Here is a 24179-nt window from a genome sequence, read left to right as displayed (position 1 = left end):
CCTGGAACTAGCTCTTGTAGACCAGGTTGGTCTCGAACTCACAGAGATTCACCTGCCTCAGCCTCCCGAGTGCTGGGATTATGGTCTCATTTCTTCATATTAGTTTTATCTTTACTTTCATTTTATAGTAAAATGCTCTTTAGGAAAGAATACTTACTAATTACTTTTCCTCTTTAAATGTGTGGCTGAAGATATAATAACTAATAATGACAAGGTTTATATAATAAAATAAGGTAATGCCATGATTAGGCATAGGATTATTGTTTTTCCAAAAAGCATGGTCAATAATACCCAAATGATAACCAAATTTAACATCAAAATTAAAATAAGCTATTATAAATATATTGGCTTGTTAAATTACTGAAATTATAGATTTATAAAGGAAGCATTCCATCAGCTATCTTTGTCACAACACCGGCATAATATAACACTGTTTCTTTACTCTCCTGCCCCTCAAGAAACAGGGATGTATTTATGAGGCTCATATGCTGACCTCTGTCACTTGGGCTTCTACTGAGTTGAAAAAAATCTATCTCCATAAACTACAGCTAAGTACCTAAAACATTCTGTGCAAATGTTAATTCTCGACCCATTTTTGGACAAGAGTACTATCTGTCCTTTCAGGATGAGATAACTGAGTAAACAAACTTAGATGTCACCTGATCTGATCTCTAAAGGCTGCGATAAATCCGGCCTCTTGGTTTTCAGCAAAACTCCTCAGATTTTTGTTAAACGAGCATTGTCTTTCATCTTCCAGAGTTTAAGAGTGCCCAGTGTTTAAAAATATCGTCCTTGCCCTCCCAAAGAGGTGGCGCATGTTCTGCACTTGGGAGGCAGAGGCAGGAAGCTCTGCTTCAAGGCCTCTTTGGTTCAAGAGAACAAGTTCAAGGCCACTTTGGTTTAAGTGGGGAGCTGGAACTACACGGGTCTCAAAAAATAAGTAAATAAATACAAATTAAAAAAGGAATGGCCTCATGATTTTTGGTTGTAAAGCAGATCTACAAGATGGTTAATTTCACTCCACTTTCAGAGCCACTGTCTGACTTAGTACAGGAAGGGGTATTGGCTCATTCATTGTGCATGGTCCAAAGCAAACCAAGTAACAGCGTGGCTCTAAGAACAAGCAATCAATAAGGCTCCAATAAGAGTCCAGTGCATCTTTGAAACCCATAAGTTGACTTTATGTTCAACGTCTCAAAAGTTCAAAGGAACTCTTCCAGTCTTGAACCACAGCAAATTCAGGAAAATTTGGAATACGTTATTAATTCCTAACCTCTTCTAAAACCGACTTTACTCTGAACAAGTAACCATGCCCGCTCCCGTTGCTGAAGACAGAATTTCCGTCTGAAAGATCGTTTTTCTAACTCAATCTGGCGTGCGGTCCTGCGTTAGTCACCCTGGCTTCGCTCAAATTTCACTTTTCTGACTACGGTGGCCAACATATATTTTCAAGGCTTTTTAACGTGACGCGTTTTCTCCAGTCATACACCTCTTCTGCCGCTGGATCGCCCTAGTTTTCTCCCCTAGCGCCCTGGTTCCATTTAGACTATGCTAAACGTTAGACGCGGCACATGACCTGCAGTCATCCAGGATCTCCGCGCACCGGCACTGGACCGTGCGATTCTCCAGGCTCGCAATCTGAAACCGCCCTTCGGCCTCTCAACTCCTCGTGAACCTGCGGCGTGAAATTTAAATTTGAAAAATTTTAAATAAAGAACCCGCTCCCCCTTTTTCTCTAGCCCGTAGCCCCGCCCACGAACCCCCTTCCAGCCTCCACGCGAAACTGCAGGAAACCGGAGGGGGCGGGGCGGGTGGTGACGTCACGACGCCGGCGCGTCACGGAACGGCGGCGGCTGCGGCGCTGGCGGTGGCTGCGGCAGCGGCGGCATTTTAGTCTGCGGCGGCGGCGGCTGCGGGGCTGCTGCTGCTCCTCCCAGCATCCCTGGCGCGGCCATTTCAGCCCCATCTTAGCTGAGGGGAGGGAGCTGCAGCCGCTGCTTCAGCAGTTTGAATTTCAGTTTTTTCTCCAGGCTTGACGAAGCCGGCCGCGCCGAGGCGAAGCGGAAGACGCCGCCACCGGTCTCCTCCTCCTCCTCACGCCGCCGAGCGCCTCCGCCCGCCCGCCCGCCTGCCCGCCTGCCGTTCCCTCAGTCACCGCCGCCGCCCCTCACACGCCTGAGCCGCGAGGAGGCCGGGCCCCGCCGCCGCGGGTGGCTCCCTGAGGGAGACCAGACTGCCGGTCCTCCCCGCCCCCGAGCGGGCTTCCGCCGCCACCGCCGGCATGGCCCCCGGGCTGCGCTCTGGCTAGCGCCGGGGACGGAGGGCTGCCCTCCCACCGCGGGACCTCCAGCCCCCGTCGGGAAACGCCGCTCTTGGCCTCGCCGCTCCGCCTTCTTCTTCTTCTTCGTCCGCGTCGCCGCGCGGGAGCAGCCGCGGGCCCCGGCCGGAGGGAGCCCGAGCGGGGCAGAACCGCCCCTCACGCCGCCGCCGCCACCACCACCGCCGCCGCCGCCTCCTGCGCCCTGCGCTCCACCCCCAGCCGGGCCTGCTGACCGCGCCGAGCACCGGGCTGGACTGACCGCGGCGGCTGAGCCTGGCGAGCAGCCGGCCCGCCCCTGAAGCACGCTCGAGCGGTCCCCTGCCGGCTTGAAGCGAGGCGCCGCGGCCGCGGGGAGGTGAGACGGAAGGAGGAGGATGTGGCGCCGAGAGGCCGGCGCCCAGAGCAGCCCGTGACTTGCGGCGCGGGCCGTAGACCCAGGCGCGAACTCGGACTTTGTCTTTGGGGGCCCCCGTGCTCGGCCCTTCCCGGTTTCCGGTGGGATCCCAGAGGAGCTTCTGTCCTCCCAGCCTTCTCCACCATGTCCAAGATGCCGGCCAAGAAGAAGAGCTGCTTCCAGATCACCAGTGTCACCACGGCGCAGGTGGCCACCAGCATCACCGAAGACACCGAGAGCCTGGACGACCCGGACGAGTCGCGCACCGAGGACGTGTCCTCGGAGATCTTCGACGTCTCTCGGGCCACCGATTACGGCCCCGAGGAGGTGTGCGAGCGCAGCTCCTCAGAAGAGACGCTCAACAATGTCGGGGATACGGAAACTCCCGGGACCGTGTCCCCGAACCTCATCCTGGATGGGCAGCTGGCCGCCGCCTCAGCTGCACCCGCCAACGGAGGCGGAGGCGGCGGCGTGTCGGCCCGGAGCGTGGCGGGGGCGCTCGCCCAGACCCTGGCGTCGGCCACCACTCCGGTGTCCGCCCCGGGCCCGGGTAGTGCAACTCCATCTCAGCCCCCCGCCACTTGTAGTTCCCGTTTCCGCGTGATCAAGCTGGACCACGGGAGCGGAGAGCCGTACCGGCGCGGCCGATGGACGTGTATGGAATACTACGAGAGGGATTCGGATAGTACCCGCTCCGGGGATTGCATCCGCCACAGCAATACTTTGGAGCAGACTGCCGAGCGGGACAGCGGGCTGGGCGCCACCGGAGGGTCGGTGGTGGTGGTGGTGGCCTCCATGCAGGGGGCGCACGGGCTGGACTCGGGAACTGACAGCTCCTTGACTGCTGTGTCACAGCTACCCCCGTCGGAGAAAATGAGCCAGCCCACTCTCGCCCAGCCGCAGAGTTTCAGCGCTGGGCAGCCGCAGCCTCCGCCGCCCGTAGGTGGGGCTGTGGCTCCAAGTTCGGCACCGCTGCCGCCGTTCCCGGGAGCGGCGACCGGGCCGCAACCCATGCCGGCAGGAGCTCTGCCAACCCAGCTCCAGGGAGCCGTGGCCGGCGGCGCCCTCCCGGGGCCTATTGGCCAGGCTCTGCCACCGACGAATGTAAACCTGGCGCCGCCAGTGGGCCTGGCCGCCCAGCCGGGCCCGGCGGTGGGCTCCTCGCTGCCGCACCATCCCCAGCAGTTCGCGTATCCCCAGCCTCAGCTAGCACCCGGGCATTTGGTGCCCGTGCAGCCCCCGGGCCAGAGCGAGTACCTGCAGCCGCACGTGGCCCTGCAGCCACCCAGCCCTGCGCAGCCCTTGTCCTCAAGCGCTGGCGCGACCTCGGCTTCGGCGGCCAGCTTTCCTTTGGGCTCTGGCCAGAGCGTCTCCTCCTTGAGTGCGCAGATGATGGGCGCCCCTTCCCAGCCCACTGAAGCTCCAGGTCCGGTTCCTGGCGTCCAGGCCGCTCCTTGTCAGCCGGCGGGAGTGGCCTCAGCTGCTATGGGAGGCGTGGTGCAGCCAGGCTCCGGGCTTCCCGGGGCTGGGCAGCCCCAGTCCGTGCAGCCTCCGCCGCAAATGGGGGCCAGTGGTCAGCTGTCAGCCGTGCCTGGTGGTCCTCACACCGTGGTGCCCGGAGTTCCAAACGTGCCTGCCGCGGTACCCGCTCCAAGCGTGCCTAGTGTGCCCACCACTTCTGTTACTATGCCAAATGTACCCGCGCCTCTGGGCCAGTCTCAGCCGCTGAGCAGCCACACGCCAGTCAGCCGGAGCAGCAGCGTCATCCAACAAGTTGGGCCGCCCTTAGCGCAAGGCACACACAGTGCACCAACGAGCCTACCACAGTCTGACCTAAGCCAGTTTCAGACTCAGACCCAGCCTTTAGTCGGGCAAGTTGACGATACTAGAAGAAAATCAGAACCCCTACCTCAACCACCACTTTCTCTCATTGCTGAAAATAAGCCTGTTGTGAAGCCTCCAGTTGCAGATGCCCTGGCAAACCCCCTTCAGTTAACACCTATGAACAGTCTGGCCAGCTCTGTGTTCAACATAGCTATTCCTGTTGATGGTGATGAAGACAGGTATGGGAATTTTTATGTTAAATATCTGCTAAGATTGCTTGGTCCAAATAGCTTAGGATACAGCTTGGGGAGATTTTTTTCACTTGAGGCCTTTATTTTTCTTTTCAAAATTTAATTTAGTAAAATCAATACAAAGTTTTGAACTAGAGGTGTAAGGAGACATGGTCAAGGTTTTTGTTTTATTTATTGTTTTTAAAACTTAGATAGTAATTCAATGTCTTTGATGTTACAGCTTAACAGTTTAAAAATGAGAGCTGGTGTGCCCCTCCCATCAGTAATGGTGTCCCTTCCTAAGGTATTAAGTACTTTTGAGTGCTTATGGCAGAGTTTGGCCAAAGTTAGTTTGGAAATTGAGACTGAAAACCAGAAGGCCTTCTAGTTGGGGCCCAGAGTAGGAAATAGACGTACACTCCCATCAGTGAATTTGGGAAGACTAGAGAGAGAGAGTGGTAAAACGTGAAATCTGTCTTTGACAATCTAAGTCAGACAGACTTTTAACAGAAAGGAGTCTTGAGGATTCCCAGTAGCTTCTCAGAGATACTTCTTTTGTTTAAGCAGAAGTCTTTAAGATAGGGAAGGGAGGTGCAAAGTGCTCAAACAAGTAATAGAAACTACAGTTTTTGAAAGGTATGTCCTTAACCAACGCCCTCTACCTAGAGTGTAAGGAGTGCTTTTTTAATATTTTAGATGAAAGCCAGTGTATTTCTACACTGTTCTATAGCAGCTTATGTTTGGTTATGGTCTAATGAGGAATTTTGGCCTTTTTTTAGGAGCTGTCATGTAGACCTTTGACATTATATAATTCCAACCTTGTTAAAACCTTAATTGCAACATTTTAGCACTACATTAAAAATTACAGAGAAAGAGTGGAGCATCTTCTTAAACTTGAAGGTTTTTGAGAGAGGTTAATTCAATTGCTAAGAGAATCAAAACGTAGTATGAGTTTGTAGAATCATTGGTATGTAGAAGACTACCATGAAATAGTATACTTTAATCCCTCACATTCTTAGCTTTTTACTTCTCCTTATCCCTGTTTTACTCTATATATTCTTCTGCTGGTTTAAAAATGATTACTGGAATTCATCTCTGTTTTTGTAATTCAGAGTTAATGAATTTTGTAGCCAAGTTGTAGGAAGTCTTTGCACTTGAGAACTCAGAGCTAAGTGAGCTAGCTAGTCAGCTAGCTAGTCATTGAAAATTTTAATAGAGGTGGAATTACCAAGTTTAAAAAAAATGAAACAAAAACTGATTTTCGAAGCAACTGAAAAAAAATCCTTCAATTTTCTAGTTGCTCCTGTTTTCACTGGGAGGTCAGGTGGAGTCTCCCTTTCAAGTTTGATGGTATCTTGTCTTTTATGACTATCAGGAACCTATATTTTCAAAGTTTATAAATTACCTTTAACTTTCCCTTTCTGATCTGTACCTCTTCAGTAAGTGACTTTCCCCAACCTCCTATTACACACCTAAAACCTATTGCTTGAAGAATGCATCTTTCCTCTTCACACACTTTGCAGTTCATAACATATTCCTCAGAAATTAAAAGGATGATAAATAATGTACTGAAGTAGAAATCTGTTGACAGATGGAAACTCTGAAACATTCCTTTTGAATACGTGCTACAGGTGCATATATTTTACCTTACTGTAGTTAAAGTAATCTCAGAAATCATAATTCCAAATATAACCAGTGTTTTCACTGCAGATGGTACTACATCATTGTTCTTAGCTACTGCATCAGTTGATCCTTTTCAAGGGTTTGTGTGTGGTCCCATTTGAATGTGCTACTTTCTCCTTTACCCCAACCTTAAATTCTGCATTGCATATTATCAGTTTTACCATTGATTTTTAATCTTCTTCTTTCCAAGATGTAATCTTACACATTTGATGTTTTGTCATGAACCAACACACCTGGTGAAGGCATGAATCCATTAATTAGATAGGGGTTTTGGTTTTTTGTATTGTTTTGTTTTTAAAGAAAGTCTCTGTAAAAGAGAGCATTCAGAAGTTTTGCACTTGAAAATAGCGGTTTTCGAGGCACACGTTTAAATTAACCAGATGAATGAATGAATACCTTTTAAAGAACAGTCCTAACTAGAAATACTACTTTTAGTATAATTTGAGGTTACTTTCTCAAAATCTTGCAGTATTATTTATAATCCTTCAAATATCATATAAATTGGTGAGATCACGAGGAAGTATGTCTTAAACTTCGTGAGTAGGTTAATACATTTAGATCCTAAAGAAATACTTGTAAATATTCATTTTTTTTGTTTAAATTCCAAATTTAGTAAACAGGTCTTTGTTTTCTTTTTAAACAAAAGAAGGGAAATGGGAGGTTAACAAGGTGGATTAATTTAGGTTCATATATTTGAAGTTCTTTCGTGGTTTTGGTTCCATAGAAGGGCCTATATTGAATCAATTTTGAGATCATTTATATTAAACAACTACTACGACACCTTAAAAGGGCTGATGCAAAGGTTTCTCAGTTATCTTGCCTGTTAACCCTACATTAAGTATCAAATTGTGAGATTTTTTCCAGCCATTTTGATTAGAAAATTATTACTACACATTAAGACTTCTCAGGTTAAATTTGTATAAACTGATGATTGTAATGATGGTTGATAAAAAATTGTGTAGCCACTTTTACAGTGAACATTACAAAATTTGTTTAAACTGTCTATACATTTAACAGACTCCTTTACTGTAAATAAAAGGAGAATGTGAGCTATTACTGGCCCTAAGTGGAGCACAGTACAGATTGTTGTCCATAAATAACTGACCAGTGTGAACTTTGAAGGTAGCATTCCAGGAACTCATGAATGGCTATAATTGTGAACTGTCAACTGTCTAACTGACAGTTGAAACCCTGGTTATTGTAAGGATTCTTTAGTGACTTGTTTAATTTGAATAGTTTGCTAATGACTAGTATCGCTACTGGTGTGTTTTGGTATGTGCTATAAACACAAATGTGTTCATATATTTAATGGATTTCATATATACTTAATGTTCTGTCTTTTTAAACTTGAAGTTTAAGTAAAAAGATTTATTTAAATACATACCAGGAACAACATGTCCTCTTGTTGTGCTGTAAAACCTACAGACCCCTTTTAAGAGTTATGTTACAGAAAAATCTCCTAGGTTTCCCAGCACATAAGTTTAAAAATCTGAAAGCTCCTTACTTGAATCTGTTTGTTCAGTCTATTACATCATGGAGGTGATTTTGATCTTTCAGCTTTACCAGTAATGAGTAAATCACAAGCAAGATACTGTCTTGTTCCTAAAACCTTGGGAAAGCATTCCTACCAAGGTGTAGATAGTCAGAGTATAAAGTCAAGCCACGCCTTTAATCCCAACACTTGGGAGGCAGAGGCACATGGATGCATGGATCTCTTGAGTTCCAGGACAGCTAGGACTACACAAACAAACCTTGTCTCAAAAGCCCCCCCCCCCCAAAAAGTATAAAATCAATGTATACATGACATTTAATATAAAAACTGTTGATGGTATATTCATTCATTCATTAGAAATATCTAAGGATATCTAACTACTAAAATATACATTAGTCATAAACATAGATATAAATAAAAGAAATTTTGAATTTACAAAGACCGATGATTTTCCAAAGAAGCTGAAAATCCTACAGCTATATCAATAGGCGTTTAGCCTTTTATATTTACTGCTACATATTTTTTAATTGAGAACTAATTAATTTGGGCCAAATGTTTATTATTTTAAAGAAAATAAGCACTTATGTGTATAGGGATGGAACATATTCCAGGTAACTATTTTTAGTAGTTTTTTTTTTCATGTAAGTAAAAGAAGCCTATGGGATCATAAATCTATGAAATCATCTTTGTAAGAAGTCATTTTACAAATATTAGAAATAGGGTTAATATGTACCCCTAAGAATAAATGCAGTATTAATATATTTTTTCTGTAAGGCTCTGACAACATTCATTTGAAAATGGGTGTGACACTAGGATTATGCATTTGATACTTGAGACTTTGTAGTAGAGTTAATCTTTTTTTGCACTGGGAGACAGGTTAGATGCAGTGTCCTTCAATGACAAGTAGCAATCCACTAAGCAAATGCTCCTACCTCCCTATCTTCTTAATAGAGGGATGGATGTTAGGAGAGTAGAAAAGAGATTCTGATTTTTCATTTTCCATGAGGGTCCCAGTTGAGGGGTAGAGAAGTATTGTTTTGAGTGATGGCAGATAACAAAAATGAAAGAAAATATAGTAGAATAACATTTTGGTCTTAGAAGAAATAAATTTGTCAATAATGAAGACTACTAGTCTGATTTTTGTAACTTTTTACTTTTGGGTAATTGTTTTAGACCATTTTGTATTTATTTTTTCTGAAGCGATATTGTCTACTAATTCTATTATTCTTTAGTAAATATAAAGAGAAGGGGCTTTATAAAAGCCAGCCTATCAGCCGGGCGGTGGTGGCGCATGCCTTTAATCCCAGCACTCGGGAGGCAGAGGCAGGCGGATCTCTGTGAGTTCGAGGCCAGCCTGGTCTACAAGAGCTAGTTCCAGGACAGGAACCAAAACCACAGAGAAACCCTGTCTCGAAAATCAAAAAAAAAAAAAAAAAAAAAAAAAAGCCAGCCTATCTAATTTAATGTAGTCAAAATGTTGACCCCCTTACTAGATGCTTATGGAAAAAAAGACTAGAGTTTTTTTTTTGTTTTTTTTTTTTTAAATCTTAATTGTTAGTACTGTTTGGGGGTTATTATGCAGCCAAACTCATGTATTGGAATAAACCTTTAAGCTTGTGGGTTTTTTTTTTCTTTATACTCAACTAGTGGTTTAAGCTATTTTAGATAGCACTATACTGATAAGGTACATCTACAAAGAATCGTGCATACATAAATCATTGATCTTTCCCATAGCAAATCAAGGACATACTAACTATTCAATATTTGTTATGTTCTTAGCCTGGCACTGCTTAAAGCAAAAGTTAGGTGCCTTTTTGGGAGGCAGAGGCAGACTGGTCTCTGAGTTCAAGGCCAACCTGATTTGCATAATGAGTTCCAAGCTAGCCAGGGCTACATAATGAGACACTGTCTCATAAAACAAAATTATTTGCCGCCCGTAAAAATTTATCAGTTTGCCTTATCATTCCATGACACTAACAAATAGTCTTCACTGTGTATACATCAAACTTGAGTGGTAATATTGAAGATATATAAATTGATATATCCCTATAAATATTTACATGAGTCGGATGAAATTTCATGTATGTTCTGAATTTTTCAAATTAAACAAACTTAGATTTACTTTATATGTATGAATGTATTGCCTGCATGTATGTATGTGCACCATGTATGTGCTTGCTCGTGCCATTGGAGACCAGAAGAGGGCATTGAATCCCCTGGAACTGGAGTAACTGATGGAATGAGCTGCTGTGTAGGTTCTGGGAGTCACCCACTCCTTTAGTAAAGTAACAGGAAACCACTGGGTCATCTCTTCAGGCCCCTTCCCTTTCAAATTTAAAATGCCAAATCAGACTTAATCTTATTTCTTTAAGTTGTGCTAATTATTTTTAAAGAAATATATTTCTTTTACTTTAAGAAAACAGTATCTATATACATATAGTGTATGTGAAGTAATTAAGTTAATTAAGTTACTAATTTTATTTCTATCCACCTAGGATATTTACTATTGGTCAGACTACGTAGGGTAAACAAGTGGAACCGAATGTTAAACTACCTCAGTCTCTTTATCCATAAGTATTCACTAAAATTTGGCTGGAGTTTCACACTATAAAAGATAAACTCTTTCTGTCAAATGTCAGTGACTATAAAGAACATTGGACTATTTTAAATCTATTTTGAATTATTTAGGCCATACTTTCTATTAACAGCCTATATAACAGGTAAATTGCATACTATATGAATAAAAGTTTTCAAAAGCAAAGTTTAAAGCCCATTAGTTTTTTAAAATAGAACTGTAGTTTTACCACTTGGGAGGTTATGTGTATAAACCAAATAAGTTCTTTGTATACTTTACCTCTGCCATGGAAACAAAAATGAAAAAGGGTGTTCTTTTGATTAAATAAAAGCAATAGTATGTTTGTGTATTAACACATGAATGACCATTACAGACAGTTAAGCCAGACATACCTGAATTAAAATCTACTGTTGCTGTGTATTTGTTAAATGAACTGGTTTAAACCAGTCATTTAGTTCTGTAAATATTCTGTTTGTGTGAAAAATGAGGATGCCAACCTTGGATAGTTCTCAACCTTCCTAACTCTGCAACCTTTTAATACAGTTCCTCATGTTGTGGCAACCCCTAACCATTAAAATTATTTTTTTTTGCTACTTTATAACTGTAATTTTGCTACTGTTATAAATCATCTGATATATCAGATATGCAATTCCCAAAGGGCTGTGACCCACAGGTTGAGAACTGCTGGTTTAAAGTATTAAATTTTATGTGAATAATCTATAACATAAGATAGTATGGTGGCAAGTATACATTACAGAAATTGGAGTAAGTAGTTCCAGCTCCAAACTCCTGCAGATTACCCCTTCAAATGGTACAATTTTACCAAGTCTTCAGTTTTGATGTGCAAACATAAGACTAATCAGGATAGGTGTTTTGCCTGCATGTGTGTGCCTGCTGGTGCCCACAGAAAAGGAGACTACTGCTTTAGTCCTGAAGCGGTAAGGATTACAGCAGATTGTGTTCTAATCCTCGTTCTTCCAACTGCTCTGCTGGTTTAATTAATCAAGTCATTTACTTCCCCTCAGTCGTCCCCGCCCCAATATTGGTGAAGCTAGAATTTGGCACTTTGTCATGTTTTAAAGTTCTGTCTAGTCCTATTGAACCCATACTTTTAAATAAAGTTGGAAAGAAACTTTCTTTTGTCACAACCCCCAACCCTTTTTTTTTGCCACTACCAACCATTGTATGATTGATTGATTGATTAGAAGGAAGGAAGAAAGAAAATGAAGCTTACTTCTTTACTCAAATGCTTGAGAAGTAAATAGCTAAAGTATGCAAAGTAAATAGCTAAAGGAACAACACACCAGTCAATTGTTGTAGTTCTCCAAGTAGTAAACGATAGGGTACGGAAGTGAGACTCTTTCTTCCAAGGTAGTAGTCTATATGATTAGATTATATTTCATATGTGTTAGGTTTTGATGGAGCAGATAGTAAGTGCTAATGGGGAACAGTTTAAGAAATTTGATTTCCTAATATAGACTGATGACGTCTGTTCAGACACTGTCTTTGCATATACATGTGTGTATATAGTTGAGAACTTAAAATATCCAAACCAGGATAAATTGAAAACTTCTTACATTTGTTCCCCAGCCACCCACTTCTGTCTTCAGAATCAATGTATTATTTGTACGTTCTTCTGAGGGTGACTTTTGGACTGAGTTTTAATTAAATGGGCCATTCACATTAGATCACTGATAAGAGAAATGACTTGCTAAGCTCAGAGAAGTGGCAGCTTGTGTAATGAAATGGAAGAGTAAGACTGTCGCACTTGGGAAATTTTGATTAACTTGACAGGAAGCATAGTGAAGGGCTTAATACCACAGTAAATTTAGATTCTTACATTAACTTTATAATTTCTACTTAAAAGCATTTCTTGAAGATTTTATTGCTAAAGTAGTGTTTATCTTACAATTTACTTCAATAATTTCAGTAATTATTGTATTATACATTAAACTGTAATAAAATTATGTTTTGCATGGGGGTCTTCACTGGGGCCCAGAAGTCAGAATTGTTATGTGGTAGAATGTACTAAATAGTTTGGTACACCTAGCTCAAAATTTAAGTATTTCATTTGCTTCAACATTACCATAACGATGATGAGATATTTAATGCCTGCTAAGATCCTCTACCAAAAGTTAAATTTTGTACAACATAAAATTAAGCTTAATTGTGCCAAACCCTATATAAAAATTATCTCATTTGATCTTTGCAACCTGTAAGCAAGATTTTTATTCTCCTTTGTGGATTAAGGAAACATGATAAAACATAAACACTTGGGTCTGCCACTCCAAAGCGAGTGCTCCTTTGCTTTATTGCTTAGCAAACAATGAACGATGTGGGAAGAAAGGAAAATTACTGTAGTCACTGATGGTTATGTTGTGACTGTTTACCTGAAAGATACTTACAGATACTTAAAATCCACACATAAATTTGGAATGGCCCTTGTTGATATTTATTTGTCTGATTTCTGTTTAAATCTTAAAAGGAGTTAGAAAAGAGGTTTTTGTTGAGTTGAGGCTCACATATGTTTCCCTTTAAGCTTCACCAACACTTTAGGTTTATTTTGAGATGTAGGGTATGCAGGTGTGTTTCTTCTCCCTACTGTAGGTGCCCTATAAATAGAATGTCTTGCTAAAGCAAGTGGATATGTATTCTATGTGTTTGTCACTTTCTGGCATACTGTTTTCCTGTGCTGGGAAATTAATGTGACAGACTAGTGTATGAAGCCAGGGAATAGATAAAGAAAAGCCATTTGTAAATACCAGTGGTCACAATTAACAATTACTTGAGAATGACAAAGAAATTGAGGCTGCTGAGGTCCCAAGGAAAGCTCTGTTAATAAGATCATTTCAGTGCTAAGTGAAACTTGATAGCACCAAGTTATAATTGATATCATTTTAAATTTTGCATTTTTGACCATATATTCTCTTCTACAAGAAATCACATTTGAAACCAGATTCCTAACAGCTTGTTTGAAGTGAATATAAACTACTACTCTAAGTAAAGCAATTCTTAGAAGAATAAACTGTAGTTTATATTGAATTTATTGCAGTCATCTAAATGAAAATGCTGTTTTCTTGTTTGTAGACATTTTTCAAAACCACTGAATAAAATATATCTTTTCCTCCCATTATTGTACTTTATTTCATAGATCATTCTCATATCCTGAGGTTTACTATTAACAGTAGATAATTTTTTATATTTGAGAAATACTGTGTCATTACATTGAAAAAATGATGGCATTTCATAAGACTTTAATTGAAGCCATTTTGTTTAGTAGGTGAATTTGCTTCAAATTAATATAGATATTTCCAAAGTCAAAATATCGGAAGTTCTTTAAAATGTCATCCCTCTGAATAGATTTCATTTTAAATGCTCTTTATAAAGTATTTTTAATTCCAAACTAGGGACTAACTTCAAAATTTACTCTGTTAGTCTTCTCCTTCTGACTTTGAGTCTTTCCATTAAAGTTGAAGTTCCTAAACAATTTAAGGAATAGCCGCCCAGTGCTCACATGGTCCTGGGCAAACCTGTTTTAGTTGATGGTGGGAGGAGCCAAATTAAATTTTTGGTTCATTTGCCTTTTATCTTACTTGGCCGACTTGATTTTGAAGTACAGTGGGAAAAGGTAGCCTAACAAAAGTTAGAAGATGTTAGATTCCTCTTAAACTTTGTTGTTGGCAGATCTAACCTGTGCTTTTGATTGCCTTAGACAATCAAAAGAAAAAGGTAAGAAAAAGGGTTTAAAGACTAGAAAGGAAATAGAGTAAGGAAAGCAACAAAAACTTTATATTGTTAAAAAGTCCTACTAGTTTTTTAACTACTTTGTACTTTTTCAGCTACTTTGGTGATTCTCTGTTACCCAGTGTCTGTGCCTTTTCTAGTTTATGAAAAGTGATATCTACTGGATAAAAATCTAAAATGCAGTATGAAAAAGGGCTATGCATCCAACACAGCTTGGCTTAATTCAGGTTTTGAAGTCATGATTCTCTTGTTTTTAATTTGGTGATTGTTGATATTTGATTGCTGTTGCAGTCAACTTTATGAATAATTTTAAGGTTTAGTTGTTGTATTTTTTTTTTCATTTACTTGCATATGCATCTGTTTGTGTGGATGTATGCTGTGTGTCTGCCAGTGTCCGTGATGTTTGTGTGGTGTATGCTGTGTGTCTGCCAGTGTCCGTGGAGGCCACAAAAGGGTATTGGATCTCCTAGAGCTGGAGGTACAGTGAGTTGTGAGCTACCTGAAATCTGTGCTAGGTTCTGCAGGAGTAAGAAATGTTCTTAACTGCTGAACCACTTACCTCTCAAGCCCCAGAAGCAGGTTTTTGTTTCCTGTCCTGTAATCCAGCAGCCTTTCTTAAGGCACCTACTAAGGTTTCAGAAAAACATCTGAAGATTATTCTTTAATAACATAATAGCAATTGAGCATTGGCTGTACCTTAAAGATTTAGATATGGTTACAGTCTTCAACTATTAGACAAAGGCTAAATAAAACTATAGTATTACTTAATCATGTTTAACTATTTAATAACAGTGTTATTTTAAAAGAACATAGAGCTAGAGAAGTCAGGTTTTGACTCTGGTATGTTTAGTATAGTGGTTTAAAAGCATAAAATTAGGCTACCTACTCTGACATTTGGGGAGTTACCTCTTACTCCTTTTAGGTAGGGATGTTGTAGAAATTTGAGGCAATAATGTAAAGCAATTTGAGTAGCATTGGGTATATAGTATATTTTTTACTGCTGCTCTTACTTCCTACCATGAATCGAAGATTGGATTTGTTTGTTTTTTGTTTTCTTGTGGCCTCAGAGTAGAAAGTTTGGTTGATTGAGTGGATGATGATTGATTTGATATCAGAATCCGTGGAGTTGAAGTCCTAGGCAGTTATGAGTGGGTACTAGGAACTAAACTTGGGTCCTCAGCAAGAGCAGATATGCTCTCAAACACTGAGCCATCTTCTTTAGCCCTGAGTTAAGGATTTTTTAAGTGATAGTACAGGTACATGATAGCCCCTAACGTACAGGTGGATGGTGAGGAAGACATTAGAATTATGCTTAATGAGTGAAAACAGTTAGGAACCAGGTTAGTCAAAAGCTTAGCTCCCTGAGAAATTCCTGACATATAGGGTCAATTGTACATACTGGAGTTAGCCTACATGAGCTCATTAGTTAGTTAGAGTTCTGTGGTGTTGAACCATAGGGATAGTAAGAATGAGTGATACAGTTGATAGGTTTTCCCCTTTAAAGGGGGCATTATACTCATGCAAGAAATTAGAATGCTTCCATACAATCACATTGTTCCCCCCACCACTAGCCTAGAGAAACTACACACAAATAAACTTAAAAGTGGAAATGTATCAAGTCCAACCAAGAAGGACTCTTTATTATTCATCATTAATCCTTCACTTTGAACAAATCCTAGAAAGCTATAGCTTAGTGTTGTATGTGGATATGCTACTGGAGAACAACAGCTAGAACCATAGATGATCATTAAGGCATCACTACAACATGGTGTTGATAGGCTCTGGTTACTGTTATGTATATATGCACACAATTGAATGCTAGTATTTAACTTTATCTGTTATTTATTCTTTTAAAATTTTGAATCTGAATTACTGTGGTTTCTGAATTTTGTGTGCTTTAAAAAGTATTGTTTTAAGCAGTCTCAACGTTTTTTTTTCCTTTTTCAAATTTAAGTGGTTACACTGTATGAGAATCTAAAATCTTCCATTTTTGTAAGTACTGAATATACTGTACATTCTCAACTTCATTTCCATTTGATTCTTGGATCTCACAGGAATCCTTCAACTGCTTTCTACCAAGCGTTCCATTTGAACACGTTTCAGGAATCAAAGAGCCTCTGGGATAGGTATGATTACTTGATATGGAATGCATACATGCAAAAGTGTATGCATGAATTGCTTTGCATAAAACTGACTTTTGTTAAAGGGGGGAAATCACATGGAATCTAGCATGGGACAAAGCAGCAAAATAAACCAAAAAGACTATTTTCTATAGAAAATAAATGTGCTTTTTAATTTTATTGCATTCTGTGCATGTTATATCTATTTTTAAGGATTACATATTCTATTGTCTTGAAATAGTCACTTCATATATTTTAAGGCAAAATATTTTTTTGTTAAATAAGTCTTATTTTTGTGCTGTTTTATAGGATTTATAACAAAACAAAATACCATTCAAAAATTAAACTGGAAGAGGGACAAGACCTGAGTAACAAAATTGTCATTAATTTTGACAAGGAATTGTCACCACATTTGTTTGCTAGAATTTTGTATATCTATACAACAATTTGTAAGACCCTAGAACTTTGTATATTTATAAAACAATTTGTAAGACCCCAAACAGGTTGCTTTTTCACAGAGATACTGTTTAGGTCTTATTTTTCACTTAAAACAAAACAAAAAAACTCTTTGATTTCACTTTTGGCAAAAGATACTTTGGTTTATCTTTCTGCTTAACACACATTTTTAAATAGTATATGCTTTGTTCAGTTATTTGGCTGAATATTTGTTAGCAGTCCATCATTCTGTATTTAATTAATAGGAGTTGAGTACAGTGTTTCTTAAATTCCCACAAAGCTTGTTAGATTCTTTTAACTCTGCCTGGCAACGCGTTTGTGTCATCTGGCATACTTTTGGATAACACTAATAGACTCAACTCTCCTCTTTCATTAGAAAAGATTGTTGCTAAGTGCCTATACATGTCATATTAAAACATGGTCTGCATTGCATTAATAGTAAATAGTAAAACTTTCTTTTAATTTTTGGTTTGATTTGTTTGTGTGTATAACTAAAAAGATATTTTCTAATACTTTATATCTTTTAGATGTTTTGTTCCTTACTTAACCAAAAATTATTTTAGATAGTTTTTGAACAGGAAGTTTTAAAATTTGTAATGCTGTGTATATAATCAAGTTGAAATTAGTTTTGTTCTAACAGTATAAAGTATTATAAAGAAATACATAACTAGATTATAGTATGAAACAAAGTTTTAATCATGTAAATAGTACTTGAGGTATGCCTTATACTTTTCCTCAATACAAAGGAAATATAGTACTCTATTTGAATATGATAAGTAGCTTTAAATGCAGTTTAATTATTTGTAATATCTAGCTTTCATAAGCTATCATATCAGTATAAATGATATATTATTTTCATTAATACGTTGTGGAAAGTTTAATCTTTATTTTCTATAATTTTGGTCTAATATTAAAGTGGTTTCATTGTAGGACAACCATAGAAGTTACTTGGTCACAATGTGTTGTTACAGCTAAATACTTGTTCTTTTTAGTAGATACCAAATACTTTTAGCGTCTCAGAAATGAGGCAAATTCTGTATCTATTAGTTTTTCATAGGTTAAAAATATATTTCTGGACTGGGAAAAAGGCAGTAGACCTGAATTTAGATCCCTATCACCCATATAAAAGAGAAAAAATGACGTAGGTGTGGCAGTCCAGACACTAGAAGGCGACAACAGGACAATCCCAGAATTTCACTGGCCTGCTGGTCTACCCAGTCTAGCAAATCAACAAGGTCCAGAATCACTGGGAGGCTTGCCTTATTATTAAGATGGGGGAAGTGATAGACACACACACAAATGAGGAGTGACTGGCTTTATTAGTTCTAACAGAACAGTTTATACAGCTTTATTTGGCAAATACAGACTTGTTAACTGACACTGAGAAAGCACTGTGGTTCTGTTTATTCCTAGCAGAATAATACTGCTTTTAAAATGTTAATTAATAACTTTTGGCTTTGTTTTGGATCTCACCAAATAGCCTTATTTTGGACTATTGTAAATTTGGGGTTTTGTGTTGTTGTTTTGTTTGTTTTTTTTAACAATTGGTTTGCCAAATAAGTATTTTACAAAGGTAATTCTCTTGTTAAATAGAACTATTCAAGAATTTAGGACAGTGGTCCTCAACCTTCCTAATACTGCAACCCTTTAATATAGTTCCTCATGTTGTAGTGACCCCCAATCATAAGATTTTTTCCATTGATCCTTCACAACTATAACTTTGCTACTGTTATGAATCAGAATGTAAATATCTGACATGCAACCCCAAAGAGGTTGAGAACCGTTGGTTTAGGAAGCCATAACTCCTGTATATGATTTGTGTTATCTACATATATTGAAGCATAAATTTGCCCATCAGTGGGGTAGACTTTTTAAGGCTTATTTTTATTGGGAGTCGGGGGTATGCTACTTAGTGTGTAAGTACCTATGGAGGCCAGAAAAGGGCATCAAATCTGGAGCTGGAGTAACAGCTGGTTGTGAGCCATCCAGTTCCCTGGGTGCTAGGAACCAAACGGATCCTCTGGAATAGCTGAAGTGCTTTTAACCATTGAGCCATTGCTCCGTTCCTGGGGATAGCTTTTAAACCAGCTTTCATTAATCATGTTTGACTATCTGAATGTCCATGCTTGTGCCCAATTTTAAGGACTGAAACCTTTTTCTCCTTCCAATATACTTTCAATTTATCAAGTATCTTTATATTCAAATTATAAATTACTAATATGCTATTCCTCATTAACTTACCAGTTCTCCTTTATTTATTTACCTTTATTAACTTACCTGTTTGTCCTATATTTAAGTTAGAATTAGTAATTTGAGAGGTTTTTCAATAACCAGATTGCCTTTGTCTATATTCAGATAATCTTTTCTCAGCTCTTCAGGGTTTTCATCACTATGGACTGAAATTGAAGCTACTCAAGTCTTTTAGGTACCATTATAGTTTTTGTGCTCCTTTCCTCATTTGTCAGTTGCAGAGTCCTCAGGAAAGTCCTTGGAAGTGATGAGAAATATGAGGAGAGTGATACTGATAGCTCAAAGATAATCAGCCCCTTACATATCTTAAATGATTAATTCTCTAAGAGCTTATATTATTGTGAAGTCATCTTTTGTGGTATTCTCACATACTAGCTAGCATTTTAGTGATGCTAAATTTCAACTACCTTTTAAAAATTGTGTTCATTCTTGGTTTTCTTAAATCTACAAAATTAGTTTAGAAATCTGTCTCGATAATCACTAGGAATCAAGCATCATTAAGAGTTTTTGTCTATGAAAGCTTAATGTAAGAATTACAACAGACAGTTTACTTAAATGTCTGTCAGTAAGATACGGAAGTGCTGGAGAGAAGACTAAAGAGAGGAAACCAGACTGCTTTTAAGAATTTGCCTTATGGATAAACACTTGGAGTGTTTTGTCTTCATGAAGAAATTGGTTAAATTTAGTCAGTAAGTGTTAAGCAATTACAAGGGATATATGATTTATTTCCTTGGCGTTAGCTTGTTCTTATGGTAACAGGAATATTTAAATGTAAATTAATAAGGAAAGTGGTCAGATGCCATTATTTGACACAAACTTATTGATTCCTATAATATCAGGAAAATCAAGATTGTAAAATTCAAAACCTACTTCTAATGAGCTTGGTCTTTGGGAAAAGATAAAGAGAATCATTATCACATAATTGAAAATGATGGCCCTTTATAATATCCAGGCACTTTCCATTTTACAAGGAAAGTTGGAGTGAGGTAGCTTTCTTAGTTGAGAGTGAGTAGAAATTGGTATTTTAGAACTAGAAAACTGAGGGAAAGAAGCAATCTAGTTAGAGGAATGGTACTATGAACCACTGAGAATATGTAGGGCTTACATACATGTGTGGAAATATATACATACACACACACACACACACATACATGTAAAAAAACAATAGTTGGATTTGATTATTTGTATAGTATAATAACAAGAAAAACTCGATTGAACAAAGAGAAGTATGATTTTTTAACAAAAAGGCATTAATAAGATTTTACAGCTTGTGGATTATAAGGAAGCACTCAACTCCAGAGTATTCAAAACCCAGTTGACTGAAGGAACGCACATATTGTAGGATGCATTAGTAAAAGAATTAGTTTGAATAGATATATAGATGAGATTTATGGTTTTAGCTGTTTTATGAATTAGTTGACAGACTGGTAGAAATATCCAGATATGCAACTGGGTAAAGAAGTAAGATAATAAATTTAAAAAAAAAAAATCTTTGTTCCTTTATTGGAGTAAGATTCCTGACATATACAGTGATGCATTTGCTAAACAGAGTCGTGTGCATAAATTATACACTATCCATCTAGACAGATTTTGGTTACACTTTGCCTATTGATGGAGTAGTTCCATTTATAAAGTTTTATACATCAAAAAGCTTTGAATTTGGGCCGGGCGGTGGTGGCGCACGCCTTTAATCCCAGCACTTGGGAGGCAGAGGCAGGCGGATCTCTGTGAGTTTGAGACCAGCCTGGTCTACAAGAGCTAGTTCCAGGATAGGCTCCAAAACCACAGAGAAACCCTGTCTCAAAAAACCAAAAAAAAAAAAAAAGCTTTGAATTTGACCAGGCTATCCATTAATCATCTCTGAAAAGTGGTATTTTATTTTAGCCCAGGTATGAGGCAGAGCTCGCAGACTCTGTGAATCTGGGTAGATAAAGAACTTTTGTCTGCTCAATGCTATTGTGCAGAGAATAATGTTTTGGAAAGCTACCTGATACATAAGCTTTTTAATGCTGTAAAATAGATAATATTTTTTCTCTGTTTTTAGAGTTCAAACTTTAGGAAAGGTCAGGGTTCCAAGGAAGAGAGTAAGGTAAGAGAGGGTGATGCCAGAACTGTGGCAGTACCACGTAACGTTGAGATCAGAGGAGGAAATAGTATGAGAAGGATGTTTTAGAAATGGGAACACTCTGGGAATATTGCTTCCTAACCAAAAGAGGAGAAAATATTTGCATCTGCTCTTAGAATTGTCTGCTGCCATAGTTTTAATCATAAATCTTAGCCCCATTCTTTGGAGTACTGTTTCATTAGTTCCTAAACATTTCTTCTCTTAGTTTTTCTATAGTTCAGCTATATTTGATAAATTGATATCTATTTTCTACACATTGATAGACTTCAGAATCAGCAATGAGAAATTGTTCAGCTATTTACCAGTCTACATGATTTTGTTCCTTCATTACTTAAATTACTCAACCTATATCACCCATCCTACTTTCAGAGGTCATGGTAATTATTTTCAGGGTGAAATTTTAGGATTACTTTATGAGGTATATATATATATATCATATTTTAAGTAAACCAAGTCTTTAAATAGCACGAAATTGTGTAAATTAATTCACTAAACTATTTTCCAAAATCTTGATTTGTTAGGAAACAAAGATTTGTTAGGAAAAGCTTATTATTATTCTTGCTCAGACTTAAAGAAAATATACCCTAATATTAGTGACCTAGAACAAACAGAATGTCTTTCTTTTGTTATTGTTTTGTTTTTCCATTATATTCCTTAACATTTTAAAATTTTAGGTTCATACTTCAGTATATTTAAACTCATGTGTAAATGAGTTTATAATCCTTTTGAGAAGAAAAATTAGATGAAGTTTTCATATTTTTTTTTAAAGATTGGAGTAGCGGGAGAGATTTAAGCTGTAGACGGCGTTCTTTAGGTGCTGCACGCACATTCTCATACTAGCACCACAAATACATTTGGGGTTTTTTTTTTGTAATTGATAAGAGAACTTTTAAATATTATGTATTATCAAAAATTAGCTTCCATGTTTGGACTTTAGTTGGCTATGTCTAAAATATTTGCTATATTTGGAAGAAATAAATTTTAATAAATGAAAATAATTGCAATTTATTATCCTTTGCTAAATATCCTTTAAAATGGCATTTTTATGTTAAGACAGTTTACCTCTTCAGAATTTGAAGATTCATTATTGGACTTGCTCAAACTAAAAGAAAGATTTGGAAGATAGTACTTTTTCCCCTGGCTTTTTAAATTCTGGACCAGAAATGGTGGTGTCCTCAGTATGTTAACATATATGTGCGGGAAACATGACTGTCACTGCCCATAGTTACTGTCCATAGTGTACTGTTTCAGGCATGGGAGCACAGGCTTTTAGTAACAGCACTCAGGAGGCAGAGGCAGGTAGTTCTCTCTGTGTTTGAGGCCAGCCTGATCTATATAACAACTTCTAGGGTAGCCAGAGCTACACAGAGGAACCTTGTCTCAAAGAAAATCAGTAACCCAAGAGTAAAATATATAGTTTCCTGTTAGAAAGTATGTAGTTTTTTTTATTGCATATACTTGAGACGTATACAACTGGCCTCCATTTACTTTGTTACTCCATCTTGTCTTCCACCTCCAAATTAATTTTTAAAATTTTCTTTAATATCCTTTCTAAATTTATAAATTTACATAGAGCCGAGGAATGTGGCTTAGTGGTAATGCTGAGTTTGTATATAGTGTATGTGAGGCCCTGGCCCCAAGCCTCAGCACTGAAAAAGAAGGAGAAAGGAGGATGAGCGAGGAAAATGACTCAGTGGGTAAAGTGCTTGCCACACAAGCTGAGACCTTCATTTGATTCCCAGTATGCACATTTTGAAGAGGTGTGGGAGGAGCCGGGAATAGAAACACATGTCTGTTAAACCAGCACTGGAGAGGATCCCTGGGGCATAATGGTCAGCCAATGAGAAGGACTTATTTCAGACTGTAAGGTGGAGATATAAGTGAGGAAGACACTTGATGTAGATTTCCGGTCTCCATACCCACTCCTACACACATTCACTTGAACACACACGTACATGTGCACACAAAATAAAAAATGTACCACCACATAGGAGTTTTTTGGTTGTATTATAATACATTAGACCAGTTGTAGTTTCTGTGTTAATTTCTGGGAACATATGGTCTTCCCATATTTTTATTCTGTCAGGAATATTTCTGCTAGTTGTTTATCTTATATATTTCTAAGTTCATATTTCTAATACATAACATAAGGAGTAGCTATGTGTAAAAGTGTAGACAACTTTTTTGAACAGCAGTGAAATTATGTACCTACATGGGTAATCTTACAGAAATTTTAGAATATTTTAAAAGAGATGTGGTTTATACTTGAAAAATGGAGGTGTGTATGACTCCAGAGATATGTGTTCAAATAGCAAACAGCAGGCTGGGGGTCCAGCTTTCAGTGGTAGTGCATTCACCAGCTCAAAATTCTGGGTTTAACCCCAAGTATTTCAAGGAATTTCCCCTGGAAAGTTATTTGGGGAAATCTTAAAGGCTTGTTATTCAGGTCTATCACTTTTCAAATTAATACTTGGAAACTTTTAAGTCATTCATCCTTGCCCTCCTGCTCATATTTTGTTCTGTTTTGTTGCTTTTTCCATAAAGGTGAACTAAGTGATAGCAAGCGTATATTTAGTTCTTTACTAAAATCTTACAAGAGCACATTATCAGTTAAGTGGGATTTTTATTCCTAACAATAAGATATTGTTAGATTATGATTGACAAAGCTTTCTAGGTACTCATAGAAGGAATTTCTAATTTTAGCATTTCAAAGCTTATCTGATTAATCTATAAAATACTTCAGCTACCTAGATTCATTTTAGAATAAAACTTTTCAGATATGGCCCTGTCCTATATAACAACTAATTTTTTTAAATGTGTGCCCAAGGAACACATTGAAATAGAAGTTTTATATTTCTTAAACATACTTTTTAAACTGAAATTACTGTGTTTTCATAATATATGTATATTTTTTTCTATAAGCTTATCAAATAAAAATCAGAATTTCCTGTATATGTGGCTAATTC

At 38.6% G+C, this 24179-nt stretch overlaps 1 protein-coding gene across 3 annotated transcripts in view; it reads left to right on the top strand.

Moving 5' to 3' along the window:
* Positions 1-1889: 1889 nt before the first annotated feature.
* Positions 1890-24179, top strand: part of Tsc22d2 (TSC22 domain family member 2) — a 52353-nt gene continuing 30063 nt past the window's right edge. For 2 of the 3 annotated variants that reach the window (XR_009056276.1, XM_057756883.1), the window contains exons 1-2: positions 2845-4777; positions 16317-16388. Coding sequence is in view for 2 of the 3 variants with exons in the window: in XM_057756883.1 (XP_057612866.1) it covers positions 2859-4777; positions 16317-16388 (1991 nt within the window). In the remaining variant the exon portion in view is untranslated. Of the gene's footprint in view, positions 4778-16316; positions 16389-24179 lie in introns of all 3 variants that reach the window. The other variant, XM_057756884.1, reaches the window with a different exon arrangement.

This window comes from Chionomys nivalis, chromosome 24, assembly GCF_950005125.1.
Source record: "Chionomys nivalis chromosome 24, mChiNiv1.1, whole genome shotgun sequence".
Classification (NCBI taxonomy): Eukaryota; Metazoa; Chordata; class Mammalia; order Rodentia; family Cricetidae; genus Chionomys; species Chionomys nivalis.
Note: the sequence above shows the minus strand (reverse complement) of the source record. Positions and strands in the feature narration are given on the sequence as shown.